The sequence below is a fragment of the Polistes canadensis genome, unplaced genomic scaffold (genome assembly GCF_001313835.1).
Source record: "Polistes canadensis isolate GaletaPanama2010 unplaced genomic scaffold, ASM131383v1 scaffold_72, whole genome shotgun sequence".
NCBI classification, from domain to species: Eukaryota; Metazoa; Arthropoda; class Insecta; order Hymenoptera; family Vespidae; genus Polistes; species Polistes canadensis.
The window spans coordinates 214,107-234,286 of record NW_014569619.1 but is presented as its reverse complement, the minus strand read 5'-3'; the positions used below and the strand labels follow the sequence as shown (position 1 = coordinate 234,286).

Here is a 20,180-nt window from a genome sequence, read left to right as displayed (position 1 = left end):
TAGTAACACAAATATTATGGAATTATAATTTTATAAATTAAGTTCATCATTTCACTTAAAATTTTATATTTATATTTAAATAAAATAATGATTGACTTAAAAACTTTTATAGAACATAAAAAATAATACATACAACTTGATTCAATATGTAACAAATTATTATTATGAAATTACTCTATAGTCAACATAACAATACGATTTTTTAAAACAATTATTTAACTTCTCTATAGAAAAGTATGTCGACACATGTTTAAAAAATGTAAACGTTTTATTTTGTGTATTTTATATTAATATTTATAACACATATAATGCATTAAATATTTAAAAAATTATCAATTAAGTTAGATAACTGTTTTTATAGAAGATATATTTTATTCATTTATTAAGTAACAAGGACTCTTATGATAAATATCGTTTTTTTTTTGTTTCTTTTTTCTTTCTTAAATAGAAATAGGAAATACATTTATAATAAATGAAAATATAAAAATGTAATTTTATTTTTAAACTACAATTAGATACTTATCGTTGAAACTTATAGTTCAAAAAAAAATATCATATATGAAAATATAACAGATAAAATGAGAATCTATTTAATAACGATTTGCCCTAAGCATGTCTTTTAATAAAATATTATTCATATATAATAGATATGATAACGGATAAAATTAATTTTTTATATTAATTTGGTTACAGACACTTTTTCAATTAAAAATCATACTATTCATTAACAATCTCTCTTTCTCTCTCTCTCTCTCTCTCTCTCTCTAGCATATACTCAGCCCTGTGTGACATACAATATTTTATAATACGGTAGAAGTATACTTCTCTTAAACTGCCGACTATGCAAGTTTTATAAATTGCATTTTCGTCTTGTAAAAATAAACTTTAGTATAACGTATCATACATAATTATAATTACAATCATATATCACCGTACCAAGTATGCATTAAAAAGGAGCCTGCAAGGCTTACTTATTTAATACATGAAAATTTCATGTCTCTATATATAGTATACAAGATCGTCTTTTTCTTTCTTTTGAGATTAACAGTTTTGCTAGAAGACAGAACTAGCAGAATTATTTTACTGTTCTTTCTAATAGGAATGAAAAGAAGAGAAATATCATGCAAAGAGATCATTAAGAGCTCATATTTTCAATCCTTTTTTTCGTTCACGCTATAAAATTAGGATGCATTCTAACAAGATCAATACATCATTGTTCTTTTTTACCTTTTTTTAAAGGTAATTTTTACATCTTTAATTTACTGAAACTCTCGACATGTTACGACGTTGTAAATATTTTTGTACCTTCGGGTAATATTACTTCATCACCTACATCTGCGAGAGTTACAGTGAGCGGAAGTATAAGTGGCATTAATATTTCTTGATGTTGCATTATTTGTTGGGTAGTTACTGGTTCAGTTTGTCTAGTAATAGTAATGGTCTTAATGTTTTGTGCTTTAACAACTTGCGTTTGAGCAAGAGTCTGTTGTATTCTCTGCGTTGGTTGCTGTGTTTGAACTTCGGTAAGTGTTTGAATACGACTCTGATTTTGCAAGAAGTTTTGTTTACATCGTTTGCTATGCGCATAACGACTACCATTGTTATTAAATCTACGATCACACGTAGGACAAGCATAAGGTCTTTGACCTGTATGAATAAAAACATGTTCTTTTAACGACTTCAATCGACGGAAATTCTTGGGGCAATACTTGCAATGATACTTTGCTTCACCAGTATGCGATGTCAAATGATTAGCAAGAGTATCAGCTCTGGCAAATGCTCTAGAACAGTACTGACAGATATATGGTCTTTCCTGTGTATGTGTCCTCATATGCATTTTTAGGTACGCATTTGTGGTAAAAGGTCTAGAACATACTTCACAAACATATGGCTTTATACCATTGTGAGCTCTCAAATGTGCTATTAAAGTAGTCGATTGGGTGAAACTCTTAGAGCATATTTCACATAAAAATCTTTTGGAGCTATCCGTTTCTTTGTTTTTCTTAAATGGTCTATCGTGTTTTGATAAGTGATTGGTAAGTTGTTCCTCTTTAATAAATCGTTTTGTGCATCTTGTACATTTATATGGTTTGATCATATTATGCTTAGCCACATGAATTTTTAAATGTTCTCTTCTATAGAATTTCTTTGGACATATGTCACATAAATATTTTTTACCTTCATGTACTTGTATATGACGTAATAAACCTTTTCTAGAAGTATAATGTTTGTTACATTCTGTACATTCAAGACCTACTATATCTGTCCTTCTTTTTCGAATAATTTTCTCTCCCTGCTTTCTTTCTTCAGGGCATGGTTCAATATCTCTCAAATCTTCTTCCGTTAAAATTCCTTCTGTTACATGTTTAGCTCTATGTTGTCGAAGTATTTCATTATTTTCAAAACTGTCACCACAAATATTGCACTTTCTTACCTGGTCAGGATTCTTTTCTGAGCATTTATCATAATGAGCTTTCAATTTATCTTTACGATAAAATTTCACATTACATATATCACATTCGAAGTTTGGTTCTTCATGAAGTAATTGATGTCGTAACAAAGATTTTTTCGTACTATATCTTTTTTTACATGTTGCGCATTCGTGATTATCCATTAGCCAGTCCAGACCACTTTCGAAGTCAGAATTATCATCGTCTTCGTCTTCGTCCTTTCTTAATTCCATGCCACCTATCCTTTGTTGTTCTTTTTTCTCCTGTGGCTTTTTAAATCTCTCTAATCTATCCATTTTTTCTGCTTTTTCATCTTTTACGTGTTGCTCCATATGCTTTGTCAGCATATGTTTCGAATTACATTTTTTATTACAAGTGGCACATTCTAATTCTTTTCTATTATTAGCTTTCTTTAAAGAATTTTCATTCTTACGATTATGATGGACATCAATTAAATCATTATTATCATCTTCGTCATAATCTTCCAAACCATCTTCTGTTTTTATTTTATCAATAATCTTTTGTGCTGCTTTAGCTGCTACTCGTTTTATACGTTTATTAGGATCATATTCTTGCCCATGAACAAAAGTCTTATGGTTGGTTGCTATTAGATGATTACGTAAAGTCAATTCATTTCCAAATGTTTTATTACATTGCGTACATTTATAAGTCTTTATTCTTCCATGTTGTTCCATGTGTCTTCGTAAATGATCCTTTCTCGTAAACTGTTGACAACATACTTTACAGTTATATTTTGAAACTGTTTGCATTTCAATATGCCTTGAAAGAGATTTCTTGTGAGAACATGTTGATGTACAATGTTGACATTTAGATTCTTTCATTTCTTTATCTTGAGCATCATCTATATTATTTTCAACTTCCGAATCGTCTTCATTGTCTCCTTTAATATCTTGTTCTTCATCTTCTTTATTAATTACATGATGTTCTATATTGTCTTCTAAATCTTGATCAATTAACATACCTTCCACAACATGTTTAGCACGATGATTTTTTAATTGTTCAAGTTCATCAAATTTTTCGTTACAGGTATTACATTTTAAATTAACGTGTGAAAGTGTATGCTTTCTTAAGCTTCGTCTAGTATAAAATTTCTCTGAACATTTGTTGCATTCAAATATCTCCAAATGAGATTTCTTTCTATGTTTATCTGTTTCTTGATCATCTTCCTCATTTTCGTTATATGATTCTTCTCGTTTTGTCCTTTTTCTACACTCATAATCCGAATGTTGCGAATTACTATGATTATCAAAACCTAAACTATTTTCGTCTTCGTGAAATGATATTTCTAGAGGCATGGAATCATCTTTAGCGTTTTCTTTTTCTTTTTCATGGCGTTTAAGGTGTTTGTTAAATGAAATTATATATAAATATTCTTTACCACAATACGAACACTTGTTAGGCCTTTTTCCAGACGGTGGCATCTTTGGGGTAGTATTAGATACTTTAGGTGATTTTTCAGGCACTTTTTTAAGAGACAAAGCTCGCCTAATTTCTTCATGTGAATGCATATGTTCCTTCAATACGTTCTTAGAAAGAAATTGTTTATCACAAAGATAACACATGAAATAAACCTTTTCTGATTTATCAGCTTGGGCTTTTTTAAGACGAGAACTAAGATTCAAATTTTCAAAATAATTTTCTTCATCAGAATCTCTGTCGCTTGTAAAATTTCGTCGCGATGATCTTCGTTTACTTTTTCTAATTTCAGTCGTAGATACATCTTTTTCAACAAGCGTGTCACTATTTGCAAGCGGTATATGTTCCGTTTCTATTTTACAATTTTCAAGTATATTTGATTCCATAAGCGATTCATTGCATTGTGTTGTATTTTCCTTAGAAAATGCTTTAGATTCTGTAGAAGCAAACTGTTCGTTCATAACATAATCTTGCTGCATAATGTAATCATGTTCTTCAGCAGGAATTGCATCTGTACAATTTTCATTAATGCAATCTGGTTTTAATACTTCTTGATTGTCTGCATTATCTACCAATGTACAGGTATCTTCGTCTATTTCATTTGAGAATTTGTCTTCGTTATGAGAGCTGTTCATCATATTTTGTTGTTCCAACATTTGTGAATTATTTTCTTCTAAATATTAAAAAAAAAATATATATACTTTTAATTTATTATATATTATTTTATATAAATATTATCAAATATCATAATATGACAAAATTTGTTATCAAAAATTGAACTTTATAGTTATATATATTAACTTACCTTCTCTTAATTGTTCTCGTTCTACCAATTTTTCAACTTGTAACAATGCCAATTGTTCTTTCAACAGAGATTTTTCATTTTCTGATTCCTCGGTCAATCCTTCATTAGCATGTTGGTAATGAGATTCCAAATGAATATCATTGATAGCTTCGTTTCTATCTACCTCCAAGTGTACTTCAACTTCGTTAAAGAATAATTCTTCTTTAATGCCATCAAACTTTTCTCTTAATACATTGTCTGCTTGTTCGACTTGAAGTTTAAATTCATATGCAGATTCTAATTTATCCGTGCATTCATTACAAATGTGAGGAGGTAAGCCATCGCCAGGTAACATCTGTGTAAATGTAGAAAAACTCTGGAAATAACTCTGTTAGAGATTTTAATAAAATGAAAGTGAATTTTTTATTATTGTGAAAAAAATAAATGCTATTGGATGCCACTTACAATCAAAGAAGAAAATGATTCTATAATAAGATAAAACTAACAGGGTATATATACAAATATATGCATATGTATCTATACTACAGATACACACACGCGTACACATGCGTTACATATAGGTATATGCATACACATGTTGCGTATATATATACGTATACATACTATATTAAATCACCTATCATATATTAGTTATTTTAGAGATAAGATCGACACTATGATAAAACATATCACATGTATTTGTTTTTATCTTCTTACGTAGTGTTTAACCTCTAAAAACTTCAGGTATCTAACCTTAACGTTCGCGAAACTCATCGCTTTAGCCGATAAAGAGGCGATCTCATTTCCCAGGAAGAGGTCTCGCATCACCAGGTTACCATGAAGACATATACGACATATCTCCACAGCAGACACAATTTCTTGTTCACTTTGTGACGGATTCGACGTACTTATTTCTACGGCGTCCATGTTTTGTTTAATGAACCAGGCTAATGCCTACTAATACACTCCTGTCTCTTTTGACAAACTTTGACAAACTTTCAACTTAATTCAACTCAACTTCCACTTGCCTTTCTCTTTCTTTGCTTCTTTATTCTATTATTTCATACACCTCTCTTTAAGGTGGAACAAATGAACGCAAAATAGTAGTAATACACGATAATACATGATAATAGTACTTCTTCGAAACCTTCGCGCTGTCTTCCCTTTATTTGTGCCGTTCTTTTAATATTACTAGTGCTGTCATCTAGTGAATAATTGTTAAATGACTTTATTAAAATCGCATCGATTTCAAACCGTTTTAAACTTACTATTTCAGAATAACCACGTGTGTGTGTGAACACGAGATAAAACCATTAAATTTTTATTTGGAAATTACTTTTTTCGAATTAATCTATTATTCATTGAATGGTTGTTATGATTTAAAAATAATTAATCAATGTTTCATTCGACAGATAGTGTTTTAATTGATGAAAAAAAATTTTTTAAATTTGTTGATACATTATTTCATTGTTATGATGCAAGTAAGAAAGTGTACAGATTTATAACACTTTACTTCGAGAGTTAATATTTCGATTAATGTATTAATATGTTTCTGTATCGTCTTTGGGTAACATTTACTCTAGATGAATGATGAGTCGATCATGTATACTGGTGTGTGCGCTGCCGCACCGGATCGATTTAGAATGTACAAATTGTAGAGAACCTAATTTTCAAATAATCGAAAGTATGTGAATGATTTTAATAGAGAAGGTTTGAAATGTTAGGAGCGTACAGTTTGCGAATTCGGTTAAACTGTCGGTATTAAAAATAAAACTTAATGAAACAAATAAATTATTAAAAGGAAGAATGTACGTTTGGTTTTGGTTTAATGAGCGTGTCGTCAGGCGAATATTAGGGTTTCTCTAACAGGTGGGTTATATACGATGATATTTTTTAATTTTTAAAAATAATTTATAATTTCATAACTTAAATATATGTGTGCGTTGATATATGGAGACAAGAAATATTTTAATTTTTAAATATAATGTTTAGTTTATACTGCACACACACTGCAAATTTTGTAATAATTTTTAAAATCACATAATCTTTATCTTTATTTTTTTTTTAGAGTTTTAACATAATTGAAAATGCGACAGAATTTAATAATGTCAATATCTGGAGCATATTTTGACTAATCTAAAGAATTAGTAGCAATGAATTGGGAAGTGTATCATCGATCAATACTATAAAGTGCTTCTAATTGAATTAATAATCGAAAGAGATTTATTAAAAAGATACCTGGGAACATGTTCTTCTTATATACAGGGTGACTCACTTATACATGCCTATCGACAGAAAGTACTTATAAACGTTTTATCCATAGTTAGCACTTACATCAGAATAATTTATTTGTCAGTTTATGTGCGTAAAGAATCTTATATCGAATGTAATTACATAGTTTTTTAATAATTACAGTAATGTAACCAATGCTGGGAACAACCAATTAATATTGTCTAATACAGTTGCAAGCGGTACAAACAGAAGTATTTTAGATTTATCTGAATTAAGTGATGCTGATCTCGCAGGTTATAGATTACGTTGCGCAGTTTGGATTACATTTGTATTGGCAACAGGATTTGTCGTGGCAGCAAAATTATCTTTTGGTCATGAGGTAAAAGACTCATTAAAATATGTTCTATGCGATAATGTAGGATGTCTCAGAATAAGCGGGAAATATTTTAGGAGTGACTTCAGCACATCTAAAAACAATAAGAAAAATTCATATAAACACATATCCTATTTGATTTTGGAGATGATTTGATATTCACCAAACTCTATCTGTCTACTTTCATTTGAACAGGGCCTAGGTTTGGAAATATTTGTATTTTGTGGTCTATTGACGCTTCTGCTACTTATATGTCTGTGTATCATTCTTTGTGGTCGTAATCCCGAGAATAATAGTCGTCAAGAAAATCGTATTCAAGAGAATCAGATTACATCGTTAACTAATGCGAGTTTATCTACTACTGAAAATTTAAGACCTATACCACTTATCAGGCAACATCCACCACCGCCTTACCATATAGCTATTTTAATTCCACCACCAGATTCTTCAGATGAAGCTGCTCCACCTTCATATGACAAAGTTTTCCAATGAAAATGTTTCGATTCTTACTTAATTTTTAATATTTTCTGCAATAGTTTTATATCATAAAAAAAGACAAAGTACAATAACATATACAGTTTAAGTCCAAATATGTACTTTCTCTGCTATAAAACAAATACATTTATATAGGGTTTTTACAGATATTAAACCATCTTATCTCTCTCTCTCTTTCTCTACATTAATAAAGAATAAATTATATTAATAATTGGATAAATTTCACATCTGTGATACAAACATAGTGATGCAATGAAGATACCAAACTTGATAATATATATCTGATGACTTAAAAAATTATATATTAAGTTTTTAGTAGAGATATTTCAAGAAATAATTAAACAAAATATAAACGATGTTCGCGATAGTTTGCATTTAATGTGGAAAAAAAATATGTATTCTAATTTTTTATATTTCAATATACAATGGTGTGATATATATAGAATTTAAAACTAGTCTCTCTAAAAACAATGTATAATAATAAATTATAATTATAGAAACGATATTTCGGATATATTTGATTAATTTGCTAATGCACAAATTGCTCGATTGTGAAAAAATGATGCATAAAATTAATTTAATATTTCAGAAGAAAAAGAAATTATTATTATAAGATATATTCGACGAATAGCATAAAAAGTATGATTTATGCACAAATATTAAATGTAAGACCAAGATAAAATCTATTCGTTGTATATCCTTTCAATAAATTTACAGTATAAAAAAGCAAATAAAAAAATAGTTATAGTTTTACATAAAAAAATAATTTTCAGTCGATGTCAGAAAAATATGTATTTAAATGCTACATAATATGTAACAATTGCACATATGATCATCAAAGTGTAACTAAGTCATTGTGAATTACATAATATATATAATTTTATATATAAACTTTTCTTATATGTAAATTTATGAATTGAGAGTATGTTTGCTTGTTTATTTGCTTGTGTATACATATTTACTAGAAAAATATTTTATCGCATTTTAATCCATATAAAAAAGTACGAAATATTTTTCCTACTTGTTTGTTGATTCATCGACGAAGGTGTGTTCTCGATGACGACGACAATAAAAACAGGGTCGGGCCTCTATTTTATGGAAATATCAATCGACCATAACATATTCTAGATTCTAGAAAAACCTGCTGTAGCAAACAAATTTTTTAATATATTAACAATCAATTTGAATATGGCATCAACAAGTTTATTATTCTGACCAATCGTATGCGAGTATTGAATAAGCAACACGAGAACGCGCTCATATTTAAAGCGCGGATAATTTACAATGAAATTCAGATTTCTTTAAAACGTATAGCAAATAACTGGAGTACGTTGCTACGTTTAGAATAGTGCAAGTTACTAATATTATCATTTTACAATGGTAAAAAAATGTTTAAATATGATAATGAATTTGTTAAACGTATATAAAATAAATATAGATAATATAACATTTTTATTTTGTTTTTTATATACGTAAACACAATTTTCTTTTAAATTAACATTTATTATTTATTATAATTTTTATTATTATTATTATTCTTTTTTGCCCTATATATATATATAGACTACTTACACGGACAAAGGTACAAAGGTATGTAACATTATTTTTTACTAATTATATACAAAATGATTTATTTATTTCTTTTTTTCTTGTAGCCTGTTGGTGGAAAATTTTTAAGTTTCGATTATGTAAAATTTTGGGTTGGAAATGCAAAACAGGTAATTATATAAAAATAAATCTTTTATCGTATGACAAACGAAATATACGAACATTAATGTCTTTTTGTATAAAATTCTTCTCTTTCAAGCCCGTAAGAAATTATTTATTATATATTACTTTATTTTTTATAGGCAGCTAGCTTTTATTGTGTAAGGATGGGATTTGAACCACTTGGTTATCGTGGCTTAGAAACTGGTTCAAGAAATATAGCGGCACATGCTGTTAAACAAAATCAGGTAATTATTTTTTACATATTTTTTTTATATATGTATATACATTATATAGGATAATTCACTAACTCTTGCTACCAAGATAGCTCCCAAAGTATGATAATAGCAGAAAAATGTATAGACCAAAAGTAGCATGAAAAATTCGGGAGTATAATACGACGTCATTTTTTTTTGCTAAGTTTAGTCGCTTCTGAGATTTAAAGGTCAAGTTTATTTGTTTAAATGGAATGCTATGTTTTAGTACTTATTTTCTGATAGCGGCTGTCATGGTGAATCCAACGATATGCAACATTAAGGTATTTGAAGGTCAACAAAGGTCGAGTTTGGCGAACCAGCCAGCGACAATACAGCTCCTCCGCGTCAGGGTTGCATCATCCTTTAAGTGTCCGACAAAGGATGGAACAGTCGGACATAGTCAGGTTTGATGAATACGCCGTATTTAATAAATATTTACTATATTTAATGTTGCACATCGTTGGATTCGCCATGATAATATTTTTAAATGTCCTTTAATTAAAATTTCTTTTCCCAGGTTTTTTCTTTGATTGTTTTTAATTATAATAATTCTATCGTGAAAAAAAATAAAAATAGTAAAAAATACATTAACAAAAGTTAATTCTCTTAGATAATATTTGTTTTCGAATCATCTTATGAACCTGGAAACAAAGAAATAGGGAATCACCTTTCTCAGCATGGCGACGGTGTCCGTGACATTGCTTTCACGGTCGAAGACATCGATACTATCGTTATGGTAAATATAAAATTAATTAATTAAAAGAAAAGATATCATTAAATTGTAACTCATAATTTAAAAAAAAAAACGATAGAACATAATATTTTTTGTCTGTTTAGATAGCAAAACAAAAAGGTGCAAAAATTATAAGAGATATATGGGAAGAAAAAGATGAGTTTGGTGTTATTAAATTTGCTACATTGAAAACCGTATGTTATTAAAAACAATGAATAAATAAATTATAAAAAATATAAATACATAAAATTATTATATAGTATATATATATGTATGGATACTAAATTAAAAATTTTTTTAACTAGTATGGAGATACCCATCATACTTTGGTTGACAGAAGTAAATACAAGGGATTCTTTCTACCAGGATTTATAAAAGCTTCAAAAGATGTACTTATTAAACATTTGTAAGTATCATGGCATTGTATGTATAGAATAAATTTTCTATTAATATATTTTTCTAAATATATTTTCAGGCCAACAACCTATTTAAAATTTATAGATCACATTGTAGGTAATCAAGCTGATAAACAAATGGAACCTGTTGCTAAATGGTAAGTAAATAAATTGTATCTATAGATACTTTTATATGTAATTTTTATATTGTTTATTTTAGGTATGAAGAATGTTTACAGTTTCATAGATTTTGGTCAGTAGATGATAGTCAATTACATACCCAATATTCTGCATTACGTTCTATTGTTATGACTAATTGGGAAGAAACTGTTAAAATGCCAATTAATGAACCAGCACCTGGTAAGAAACGTTCTCAAATTCAAGAATACGTTGATTACTATGGTGGTGCTGGTGTACAGCATATAGCTTTAAATACTAATAATATAATAACAGCTGTAAGTAATATTTTATATTGCAGATTTTTTATTTTCCTTTTTCCTTTTCTTTTGATTATAATAATATTTAGTTTGTTGTTTCTGTTTGTTATTGTAGATACAAAATTTACGTGCAAGAGGAATGAAATTTCTTAATGTTCCTGATAGTTATTACGATATGCTTCGAGACCGTTTGAAAAATAGTAAACTCAAAATTATAGAAGATTTAAAAATATTACAGGTATGTTTGCATATACATGATATTTAAAGAAAGTTATTTTTTTTAAATTATGTTAATTAACTTTCATAATAACCATTCAGGAATTAAAAATTTTAATCGACTATGACGAAAATGGTTATTTGCTACAAATTTTTACTAAAAATATGCAAGATCGACCAACTCTCTTCATAGAAGTTATTCAAAGGCATAATCATAATGTAAGTTTAGGAGTAATGGATTTCAAAGATGAATTTAAAATTTTTAAATATATATATATACATATATTTAAATTATATATATATTTAAAATATTTTACACAAGTAGTAGAGATATTTGTTATGTTATAGGGATTTGGTGCTGGAAATTTCCAAGCTTTATTTGAAGCAATCGAACTTGAACAAGCTAAGCGAGGCAATCTGTAATATATATATATATAGTGGAAAATGTTTTTGTATTGATAAATAACAATGAGATTATTATAATATAGCATTTTAAGTATGTTATTACATATATTTTACAATAGATCAATTATATTATTTTGTACAAGTGCAAGCATATGTGCATGTATTGTACATCTTATATTGCATATATTACATATTCATGAATTCCTGTTAGCCGATTATCATATCATTTACTATAATATGCTATTGTAAATAAAATTGAAATGAAAAAGTGTAATAAATATATAATCAGGCAATCAACCCTACATATTAAATTTCTTAATTATTAATATGCATGTGAAAGTTATAAAAGTAGAAAGCATTAGGAAAAGAAATATATTTTTTTTTATAATTTCGATGACATGTACAATGTATTATATCACTATTACGTTAAAGTGCCCTATTAAGAGAGAGACTGCATTTATTAGTAGCATAATATTATTTTGTTAGTATTAGACAACGAAAACAAAAGGAAATTGAAGAAAACCACAATTATTAAACTGTATTTATTCTTAAATGTTTTTTTTCTTTTCTTTTTTTCTTATGGCCAAAATGTAAGCAGATAATTTTCATATAAAAACTGGGATATTTAGATAAAGTGAGATAATATGCAATGACAAAAAAGATAGAGTAATATGAAAAAACCTAGCTCACTTATTTCAACATGTGAATAGTCCATGGTTCAATGAATTGTCTGTAGATAGTTCTAGAGTTGCATCAGACATTTTCTTCATGGACTATCGTGAATGCCAAGGCGAAAAATATCATGTTGACAATAGAAAGAATTTCCCAATGGTTTCAGCACAAAAATTTGTGAGAAAGGATGTGGTGGATCTTCATCTGCCTAAAAAAAAATATTAATATGCGTATTGTCAATAAGCGTGGACAGTCACAATATTTCCTGACGATTTATTGAATTTTTGGTTTTATCGTCGATCCTGATATGTAATCAATATCTCATAAAACAAAAGAAAAAATGAACAAAATGTAGCGGTTGAAACATACAATCTGATATCATCACATTATACAAAGCAAATGATATAACCAAAATTAATTTTATGGGATTTTTTTTTTTTACATATATATTATACAAAGTAAACAATTATATTTTAATGATATTATAATTAAGGAATATACATTTTTTAAAATCGCTTAGTTATATATATTATATAATAATATATAGTTAAATATATATATTATATAATAATAATAGAGGTTAATTTACATAGAAAAGGTTGATTATAGAACTCATGTAAATTAAACATTTTCTACTCGTCTCAGTGAGTACTAACAGATCTTCAAATATCGAACACTTTTTTTTATCACCCTGTATATATAATTATATTTCACATCGTGGAGATATAATATATTATATTCCTTTTACTAAAAAAGGAATAAAAAATGTATAATGCTAATTTAGTGAATAAATAATATAAACAATATAAACACAAGCATATATCAAAATAAAATTGTTTTTGATGTAAAGACAAAAAAAATTATAACTTGTATTATGAAATTACATTTCGTCACTATATTTTATAATTCAAATTAGTTCAGTAATTTAATTTATATATATATATATATTATACATAAAATATATATTAGTATCTTACTTGTTAATGAACACAGTGATGTTACTTTCTCTCTTTCAATTACTTTCTTATTTAGGTATAATATATAATGTCAAAAGTGTTAGTTTTATATCTATTAACTTATAAGACTGTTATTTAGAGGTTGCTAAAATATATTACAACGAGACACTGTATCAGAACATAGAATTTATTGGTCAATATCGATCAAAATTTTATCGAGTAACTAACAATTTCTTCATCTATTTTATACTCTTAAACATTATAGTCAGTTATAGAGTTAATTATACTTCTAATAAATATAAATAACGCGGGAGAAAAATTACGCTTAAATGGTGGCAGCCATGCACTCTTTCTAATGTTGAAACAAGCAGATGTATTAGCACAAAGCAATGACAAAGAATATGTAACATCAGATAGGCTTGCCTTTACCAAAGTATGGAGAGATCAGTGGATGATTGGTACCTGTTGCCTAAACCGTGTCATGCAACGCAAGTCTGAAGATGTCGTGCTGCACGTAAAAGCTGGTGCCGATTGGCTTCAGGACAAACGTCTGGATGTAGGCGTGGGGCTGATCCTCATCAGTCTACCCAATCATCAACAATCACTCACTGAATTTTCTTATATCATCTTCTTTGCAGATGTAGGTACATAGAGAGATAGTTGCTGGATACTAGTCATAGCTCAATGTCTACCTTCATACGGCAGCACAAAAAATGTCAAACGATACAGTATATTCATATTATATCTCCAATCCATAATAAACAATTGAATAGACAGAGAGTTCCAAATGCTAATGGAATTTTCAAATTTAATTTAAGAGTTATTTTCATACGATATTTTGTTTTCAACTTTTTGTTTAAAGTTTTCTATCAAATTTTTCATCGCCTTCATACAATAGACTCTTCAAGTAGGAATACGTATTCCAACTATATTTGGGTAATTTGTGAGATAGGTGTTATACAATATTAAATTACTGAACCAATTATTGAACCAGTTTGAATAAAAAAGATGAGAACATAACATTCTTTTGAATATTATTCGCTCTATTGATGCTCCCAATGTAAGATATTAAAATATAGAATAATAATATAAAATTAGAATGTGCATATATATGACCCATGCCTAAATCTCTGATAAATACTTATTTATAATGTAACATTTATTAGAGATATAGAATAATGTTATCATATATAACCTCATTATTATAATATGACAAATCTTTACTTAAAATTAAATAGAATTAACTCCTATACGCATAAATATTTTAATAGCTGTAATAAAACTTTAACCGAAAAAAAGGCCGGTATAATAAATTTCTTACCTGCAGCCTTCCCAAAACATTTATCAGTACACCGCCATCGAACATAGGCTGTGAATCAATTGCTGTTATCATTCGATTGATTTTTTGAAACGTCAGACTCTAAAAAAATGAAAGATGAAATTGATAATAATTAGAGGTTAATTATTTTATATAACTTTGATATTAATATTATTGAATGTTTAAATTTTTCAAAGCTAATTCTTATTTACATGTGAAAGAATTAACGTATATATATATAACATACATACAGATATAGATATATATATATATGCATCTTACATATGTTTTATATATATATATATACATAAATACAAATGAATAATATATTTTCAGATAATTAGATAATATTGCATATTATTACAAAAATAGAATACTTACAGTTAATTTTTCCATAATTTTAATGGCACCTTGAATTTGGAAACCTTCAAATGTCATAAAAGATGTCTCGGTCTAAAAATATTAAAATAAAATCTTACATTACTGTTCCATTTAACATAATAAACCGAAAAGGTAACGTAGAAAAATCTAATTTAACTTACATTATACATGTTTATTAAGTTTGGTCTTTGGGCTGGATCATCGAACAGCAAATAGTATTGCTGTACAAATCCTTTTCCAATTGCTTCATAAGATGGATTCAACTCCATTACGATAAATCGATTATCTTTGAAAGACCACTAAAAAATACTAGCAAAGTAGACCGTTAGTAGATTTAATCGAGCAACGTATAGAATCTTTAAAAAATATTATACTAAGAATAACGTAAAACTTTCGGACATCCCTCATGCCAGTTATAAGGGAGCAGGAAGCAAGGAATATAAAACTCGAGAGTTAAAAAATCGAACTAAAGAATATTGGTTAAACCGGAAGAAACGTTAATACGTCTTTCATGTGCCTACCCTCTGGCGGGATTAATGGAGAACTAAAATTATTCCGGGTAAACACCCTTTTCTTTTTTATATTACAAATACATTTTTTAATATAATATAAACTTATTATCAATATAAATATCAAGAAAATAAGTTAATAATTTATATACTTAAATAAAGAATTAAAGTGAGTTTGTTTTGGCTATCTCGGTATGAGCCACTTTAAGCTCACTTTATTATGAATATATGATACTATTCAGTGAGCATTATTTGAAAGCTATTCATATCAAGTTTATATTTATCTATATTCAATTCTAAATTGCTTACTATTATCGTTTATCAAAATACAATGTTTTGATTATTGGAAATAATATTATCGTATAAGATAACTAGTGAATGCTTTGTATCATTGTTTATCACGAAAATAAACAATTGAAATTTGTAAAATCACCCATTTAATTTACGATTATTATTATGTAGAAATAATTGATTGGAATAAAATTGAAGAAAGTTTAGTTAACTTATGTTAGTGAATATTTGATATGTAAGTCACAAACGCATACACACACAAAAAACACACACACACATGCAATAGATAGAAGTATAAATTTATATGTAATACAGATAAGTATGAAAACATCATAAGTTAGATCACTCGTCAATAGTGCCTCATTGAGCGTACCGATCCTAATCCTTTATTCGTTCTTCAGTCGACGACACACTGTCCCGAGATGCACACGTGTTTTAATTGTCGCTCTTATTTTTTATTAAAAAATTGTATACCTTTTTTACGGAGTGCTCGAATAAAGTTGGATATATATTTTTGAACTAACTTGAATTCATAATGATAACTTTACGTATGATTTTTTTCTTTGTCATTATCGTTTAATCGAACAAAAAAATAATAATACTATATTAATTTTGTCGAGCAAATTAAACGATAAAAGAGGAGAGGTACGTCGTTGTTTTACTTCACCTTTCTATTGTTATCGCTATCACTGTCGTCATCGTTGTCATTGTCGTCGTGTCGTCATCATTATTATTATTGTCATTGTCTTTTAACGTACTAATCGATATTCTTTGAAATTTATATATCAAATTTTGTGCGTTATTATATTACGCGCGCACTGGAATGAGATAGAACGAATATGAAATTGGCGCCAGATCATATTTGTATATAACTTTAAAAGTTGTATTATTTTATATAAAACAATTAAAACGTTTTTATTAAACAATTAATTTTTTTTTAAATTAAAAATAATGAGTTTCATAGTTATTCTTGCATCATTATCTTTCGCACATGTAATATAATATATATCTATAGATCATTTTTATCGCTTTAATATTATCAGTTATATCAAAAGATTTTATCAAACTGCGTGAAAATGTATTTGATAAGCAAATAGAAATAGATAAATCGTTGAAAAGTTAAATGTAACATTACGAAACGCTTTACGATGCATAAAATAATGTAGGATCGTTAATTTTATCGAGAAAGTAAAGTCGATTGTTACTTGTATAAATTTTTGTTTACTTCGTAAATAGCACGAAATTTTGCGGTATATATGTGCGGTATATCATAAATAGGATCCCAAAAAAATGTTCCAATTTTAAAAAACTGTAATTAAAAACAAGGGAAGTATATCGTGTGGGTTATATTTATTAATATATTTCAGAGAATGAATCCATTTAAATATTCTGATGCAAAAAGCGTAAATTTTAATAAACCAATAGAACAATAATTTTATATAACAACATCGAATTTTTGACACCAAAGAAAAAACAATAGTTAGGGATCAGTTTACCAATTATTGATTATAATTTGGAATTGATTGGTATCTATTGAGACAATATTTTTATTCAAATATTTGTAAATATATTAACTTAGTATATTAAAGTAAAAAATATTATATAGACAAAATAAATGATATTGTACTAACATAGTGGCATATTTAATTATTTATATTGAACAAAATATTCAAATAAATATTTTTTTAGTTTGCATTTATAATTTTATACATCACGAGAGACGTGTCATCTTTGGTAGTTTTGAAATATAAAGGGAGAGACAGGACGAGAATATGATAACGACCGCGCTTTGACCATACCTTATCCTGTCACCGAGAGGATGTGACATCGACGCCGATTATATATACTCAAAACTCTAGTTTATTGTTAGTGTATATCTAAAATTAATATGATTATAAAAGGACGTTCAAAACATTTTTTCTCTTACGATTCAAGATTTAATATTTTCTTGTTTTCTTTATCATAAGAGAATATTTCTTTTATCTTCTTTTTCTATTATACATACATATGTATACATATATGTATATATTACATACATACATATATACATACTGTATTGAGAACTGAAAATGGTAAAGCATGCGCGATTTAAACATTTGTTTATTTTATGAATTATATTATTTACTATCTCTTTAAATTTTTCTTCTAAACTGTTATGCGCGATATATGCATGTATAATAGAAACGAAAAGGCTAACAACTTCATGTTCATTGATATGCGGTACGACGAGCAGGAAACAAGCAACCGGCTTAGTATATAGCCTTGGTACTCTTTGGTTGACTCTACCGGATGCGTCTGTTTTCGGCATAAAAGATGGCGACAATATCCTCTTAACCGTAGATATTAGGTCTACCGGAAAATTCTGTTTGATAATGCCATCCTCTTTTGTATATCCATAATAGCTGCTTCTTTTTAACATTATATTTCTTTTTAAATTTACTGAAACAACGGTTTCAACATCTCAGTATTAAATAAAATTCGTTGTATTTAAAATATATCATTTCCTTGTAATTCAAAAACGGATAGAGTTACCCGATGGACCTAATACATATATGTATATTTTTATTTATTAACATTTTGTGTGTATCTTTTTAATTTAATTATTTAAAAAAAGATTTGCCATTTCTCTCACTTTCGTTCGTATTAAAAAAAAACCATTGAACATGAAATTCATATAAGTTTAGTGTATACACATACGTGATAGAAAAAAATGTATTTGTGAAATTCGATTAAAAAATGATGTTTGTTTGTTATAGGAAAAAAATTAACGAGAAATATGTCACGTAGGAATAAACCAATAAAAATTACTGCGGTCGGAGATGGAATGGTCGGAAAGACGTGCATGCTTATTACTTATACTACGAAAAAGTTTCCAACGGAATATGTGCCTACTGTGTAAGTAATACGCGATAACAACATGTCATGTGTTTACGATTACTCGGTTATTTCAAAATTGGCGCGTAAAACAAGTGACCAGATAAAAGGGCGGTTTTTATGATATTGTTTTCAAGTAATACTTTTTTCAATGATTACTATATTTCAATGATATTATATTTTATATCAATAACGTTTTTTTTTTAGCTTCGACAATTATGCAGATATTATTCGTTTAGATAGCCAAGAATTTGATATAACCCTTTGGGATACAGCCGGTCAAGAAGATTACGAACGTCTTCGGCCATTGTCATATCCAAACGTAAGTTATTTTCGAATAAATTTAAATTACAATGAAAATTTGAAACTTTTAAAAAAGAAAATAATAAAAACTATATTAAGTGAAAAATATTTCATTGCAGACCGATTGTTTTTTACTTTGTTTCTCGATCAGTGCTCGTAGTTCATATGAAAATGTCGCGAGTAAATGGTATCCAGAGATAAAACATCATTGTCCGCATATACCAATAATACTTGTTGGTAAGTCTAATTACATTCATATGCAATAAATATTTTTATATCGTCAAATTGAAAAAAATCGATAGTTCTTATCATAATCTCATTGGTTTTCTTAATATATCATTAGGTACTAAAAGTGATCTCAGAGATCAAGAAAATTTAGATATAATAACGCCACATGAATGTAAAAAAATGAAAAAGAAAATTAAAGCCTCGAAGTACGTCGAATGTTCAGCTGTAAAACAAGAAGGCTTGGAAAATGTCTTTGTAGAAGCCATTAGAGCAGTTTTGAAAAAACCGCCATCTAGAAAACTTTGTTATATTTTTTAAAGAAACCCACAAAAATCCCCATATTATTTATATTTAAATTTATTAACTCAAGTTATATTCACAAGCAAATTCTAATATATGTACATTTTATTACTATCAATCGCGTACTACGTAGAATACTCGATTATTAGACAATGGAAATTTTATCAAAAAAAAAAAAAACATTTTTTAACTATTATTATTATTAACTAATGAAAAATAAAAAAATTTTTTATTTTCAGACATCCGTTTTTTGGTTCTTATTTTTTTTTTTTTAAATTATGTGTATTTCGAGTTACAATAGTTCATTATAAAATTTTATGAATATTCTTTTATATTAATAGTATAATGATAATTTAAATTTTTTTTTCTGATCATAAAATAACTCTACAAATGCTCATTGTATAAGCGTCGAGATAGATGCTTTGTA

General features: G+C 27.6%; 5 protein-coding genes across 10 annotated transcripts; 3 read left to right on the top strand and 2 right to left on the bottom strand.

Moving 5' to 3' along the window:
- Nucleotides 1-252: 252 nt before the first annotated feature.
- On the bottom strand, nt 253-5,861 carry LOC106786374 (zinc finger protein 845). Its single transcript, XM_014747674.1, has 3 exons — nt 5,425-5,861; nt 4,693-5,026; nt 253-4,560 (listed from the first exon to the last, which is right to left on the bottom strand). Exons 1-3 carry the CDS (start codon nt 5,596-5,598, stop codon nt 1,280-1,282), a joined length of 3,789 nt encoding a protein of 1,262 aa, XP_014603160.1. The 5' UTR covers nt 5,599-5,861; the 3' UTR covers nt 253-1,279.
- Nucleotides 5,862-5,962: 101 nt separating this feature from the next.
- On the top strand, nt 5,963-8,219 carry LOC106786383. Of its 2 annotated transcripts, none has more exons than XM_014747694.1 (4): nt 5,963-6,540; nt 6,740-6,937; nt 7,087-7,282; nt 7,472-8,219. In XM_014747694.1, the coding sequence occupies exons 2-4, from the start codon at nt 6,918-6,920 to the stop codon at nt 7,766-7,768; spliced, it is 513 nt and encodes a 170-aa protein (XP_014603180.1). In that variant the 5' UTR covers nt 5,963-6,540; nt 6,740-6,917; the 3' UTR covers nt 7,769-8,219. The 2 variants fall into 2 exon arrangements, with proteins under 2 accessions (XP_014603180.1, XP_014603182.1); XM_014747696.1 differs by having other exon boundaries at nt 5,964-6,540; nt 6,740-6,969; nt 7,472-8,218.
- Nucleotides 8,220-8,513: 294 nt separating this feature from the next.
- Nucleotides 8,514-12,583, top strand: LOC106786382 (4-hydroxyphenylpyruvate dioxygenase). Of its 3 annotated transcripts, XM_014747693.1 has the most exons (12): nt 8,514-9,151; nt 9,335-9,361; nt 9,427-9,489; nt 9,622-9,726; nt 10,346-10,471; nt 10,573-10,662; nt 10,774-10,874; nt 10,944-11,021; nt 11,084-11,318; nt 11,416-11,538; nt 11,619-11,735; nt 11,865-12,583. In XM_014747693.1, the coding sequence occupies exons 1-12, from the start codon at nt 9,149-9,151 to the stop codon at nt 11,937-11,939; spliced, it is 1,143 nt and encodes a 380-aa protein (XP_014603179.1). In that variant the 5' UTR covers nt 8,514-9,148; the 3' UTR covers nt 11,940-12,583. The 3 variants fall into 3 exon arrangements, with proteins under 3 accessions (XP_014603179.1, XP_014603177.1, XP_014603178.1); XM_014747691.1 differs by having other exon boundaries at nt 11,619-12,583; XM_014747692.1 differs by lacking the exons at nt 8,514-9,151; nt 9,335-9,361; nt 9,427-9,489; nt 9,622-9,726 and adding an exon at nt 9,769-10,139 and having other exon boundaries at nt 11,619-12,583.
- Nucleotides 12,449-15,733, bottom strand: LOC106786384 (probable nuclear transport factor 2). Of its 2 annotated transcripts, none has more exons than XM_014747697.1 (4): nt 15,410-15,729; nt 15,249-15,320; nt 14,871-14,969; nt 12,449-12,801 (listed from the first exon to the last, which is right to left on the bottom strand). In XM_014747697.1, the coding sequence occupies exons 1-4, from the start codon at nt 15,515-15,517 to the stop codon at nt 12,688-12,690; spliced, it is 393 nt and encodes a 130-aa protein (XP_014603183.1). In that variant the 5' UTR covers nt 15,518-15,729; the 3' UTR covers nt 12,449-12,687. The 2 variants fall into 2 exon arrangements, with proteins under 2 accessions (XP_014603183.1, XP_014603184.1); XM_014747698.1 differs by lacking the exon at nt 12,449-12,801 and adding an exon at nt 13,706-14,132 and having other exon boundaries at nt 15,410-15,733.
- Nucleotides 15,734-16,441: 708 nt separating this feature from the next.
- On the top strand, nt 16,442-19,911 carry LOC106786320 (ras-like GTP-binding protein RhoL). Of its 2 annotated transcripts, none has more exons than XM_014747552.1 (5): nt 16,442-16,693; nt 18,805-18,943; nt 19,130-19,244; nt 19,345-19,462; nt 19,569-19,911. In XM_014747552.1, exons 2-5 carry the CDS (start codon nt 18,825-18,827, stop codon nt 19,769-19,771), a joined length of 555 nt encoding a protein of 184 aa, XP_014603038.1. In that variant the 5' UTR covers nt 16,442-16,693; nt 18,805-18,824; the 3' UTR covers nt 19,772-19,911. The 2 variants fall into 2 exon arrangements, with proteins under 2 accessions (XP_014603038.1, XP_014603039.1); XM_014747553.1 differs by lacking the exon at nt 16,442-16,693 and adding an exon at nt 18,557-18,602.
- Nucleotides 19,912-20,180: the final 269 nt, after the last annotated feature.

Coding starts and splice junctions, on each gene's coding strand:
- LOC106786320 (XM_014747552.1), top strand. CDS start 18,825: ATGTCACGTAGGAATAAACCAATAAAAATTACTGCGGTCGGAGATGGA. Junction 18,944..19,129: donor ACGGAATATGTGCCTACTGT/GTAAGTAATACG, acceptor TTTTTTTTTTAG/CTTCGACAATTATGCAGATA. Junction 19,245..19,344: donor GGCCATTGTCATATCCAAAC/GTAAGTTATTTT, acceptor ATTTCATTGCAG/ACCGATTGTTTTTTACTTTG.
- LOC106786383 (XM_014747694.1), top strand. CDS start 6,918: ATGTTCTTCTTATATACAGG. Junction 6,938..7,086: donor ATGTTCTTCTTATATACAGG/GTGACTCACTTA, acceptor TAATAATTACAG/TAATGTAACCAATGCTGGGA. Junction 7,283..7,471: donor AATTATCTTTTGGTCATGAG/GTAAAAGACTCA, acceptor TCATTTGAACAG/GGCCTAGGTTTGGAAATATT.
- LOC106786382 (XM_014747691.1), top strand. Junction 9,490..9,621: donor GGGTTGGAAATGCAAAACAG/GTAATTATATAA, acceptor TATTTTTTATAG/GCAGCTAGCTTTTATTGTGT. Junction 11,022..11,083: donor ATGGAACCTGTTGCTAAATG/GTAAGTAAATAA, acceptor TGTTTATTTTAG/GTATGAAGAATGTTTACAGT.
- LOC106786374 (XM_014747674.1), bottom strand. CDS start 5,598: ATGGACGCCGTAGAAATAAGTACGTCGAATCCGTCACAAAGTGAACAA. Junction 5,027..5,424: donor TGAGTTTCGCGAACGTTAAG/GTTAGATACCTG, acceptor ACATTTACACAG/ATGTTACCTGGCGATGGCTT. Junction 4,561..4,692: donor ACGAGAACAATTAAGAGAAG/GTAAGTTAATAT, acceptor TTTAATATTTAG/AAGAAAATAATTCACAAATG.
- LOC106786384 (XM_014747698.1), bottom strand. CDS start 15,517: ATGGAGTTGAATCCATCTTATGAAGCAATTGGAAAAGGATTTGTACAG. Junction 15,321..15,409: donor ACTTAATAAACATGTATAAT/GTAAGTTAAATT, acceptor TAATATTTTTAG/ACCGAGACATCTTTTATGAC. Junction 14,133..14,870: donor ATGTTTTGGGAAGGCTGCAG/GTAAGAAATTTA, acceptor ATGATTGGGTAG/ACTGATGAGGATCAGCCCCA.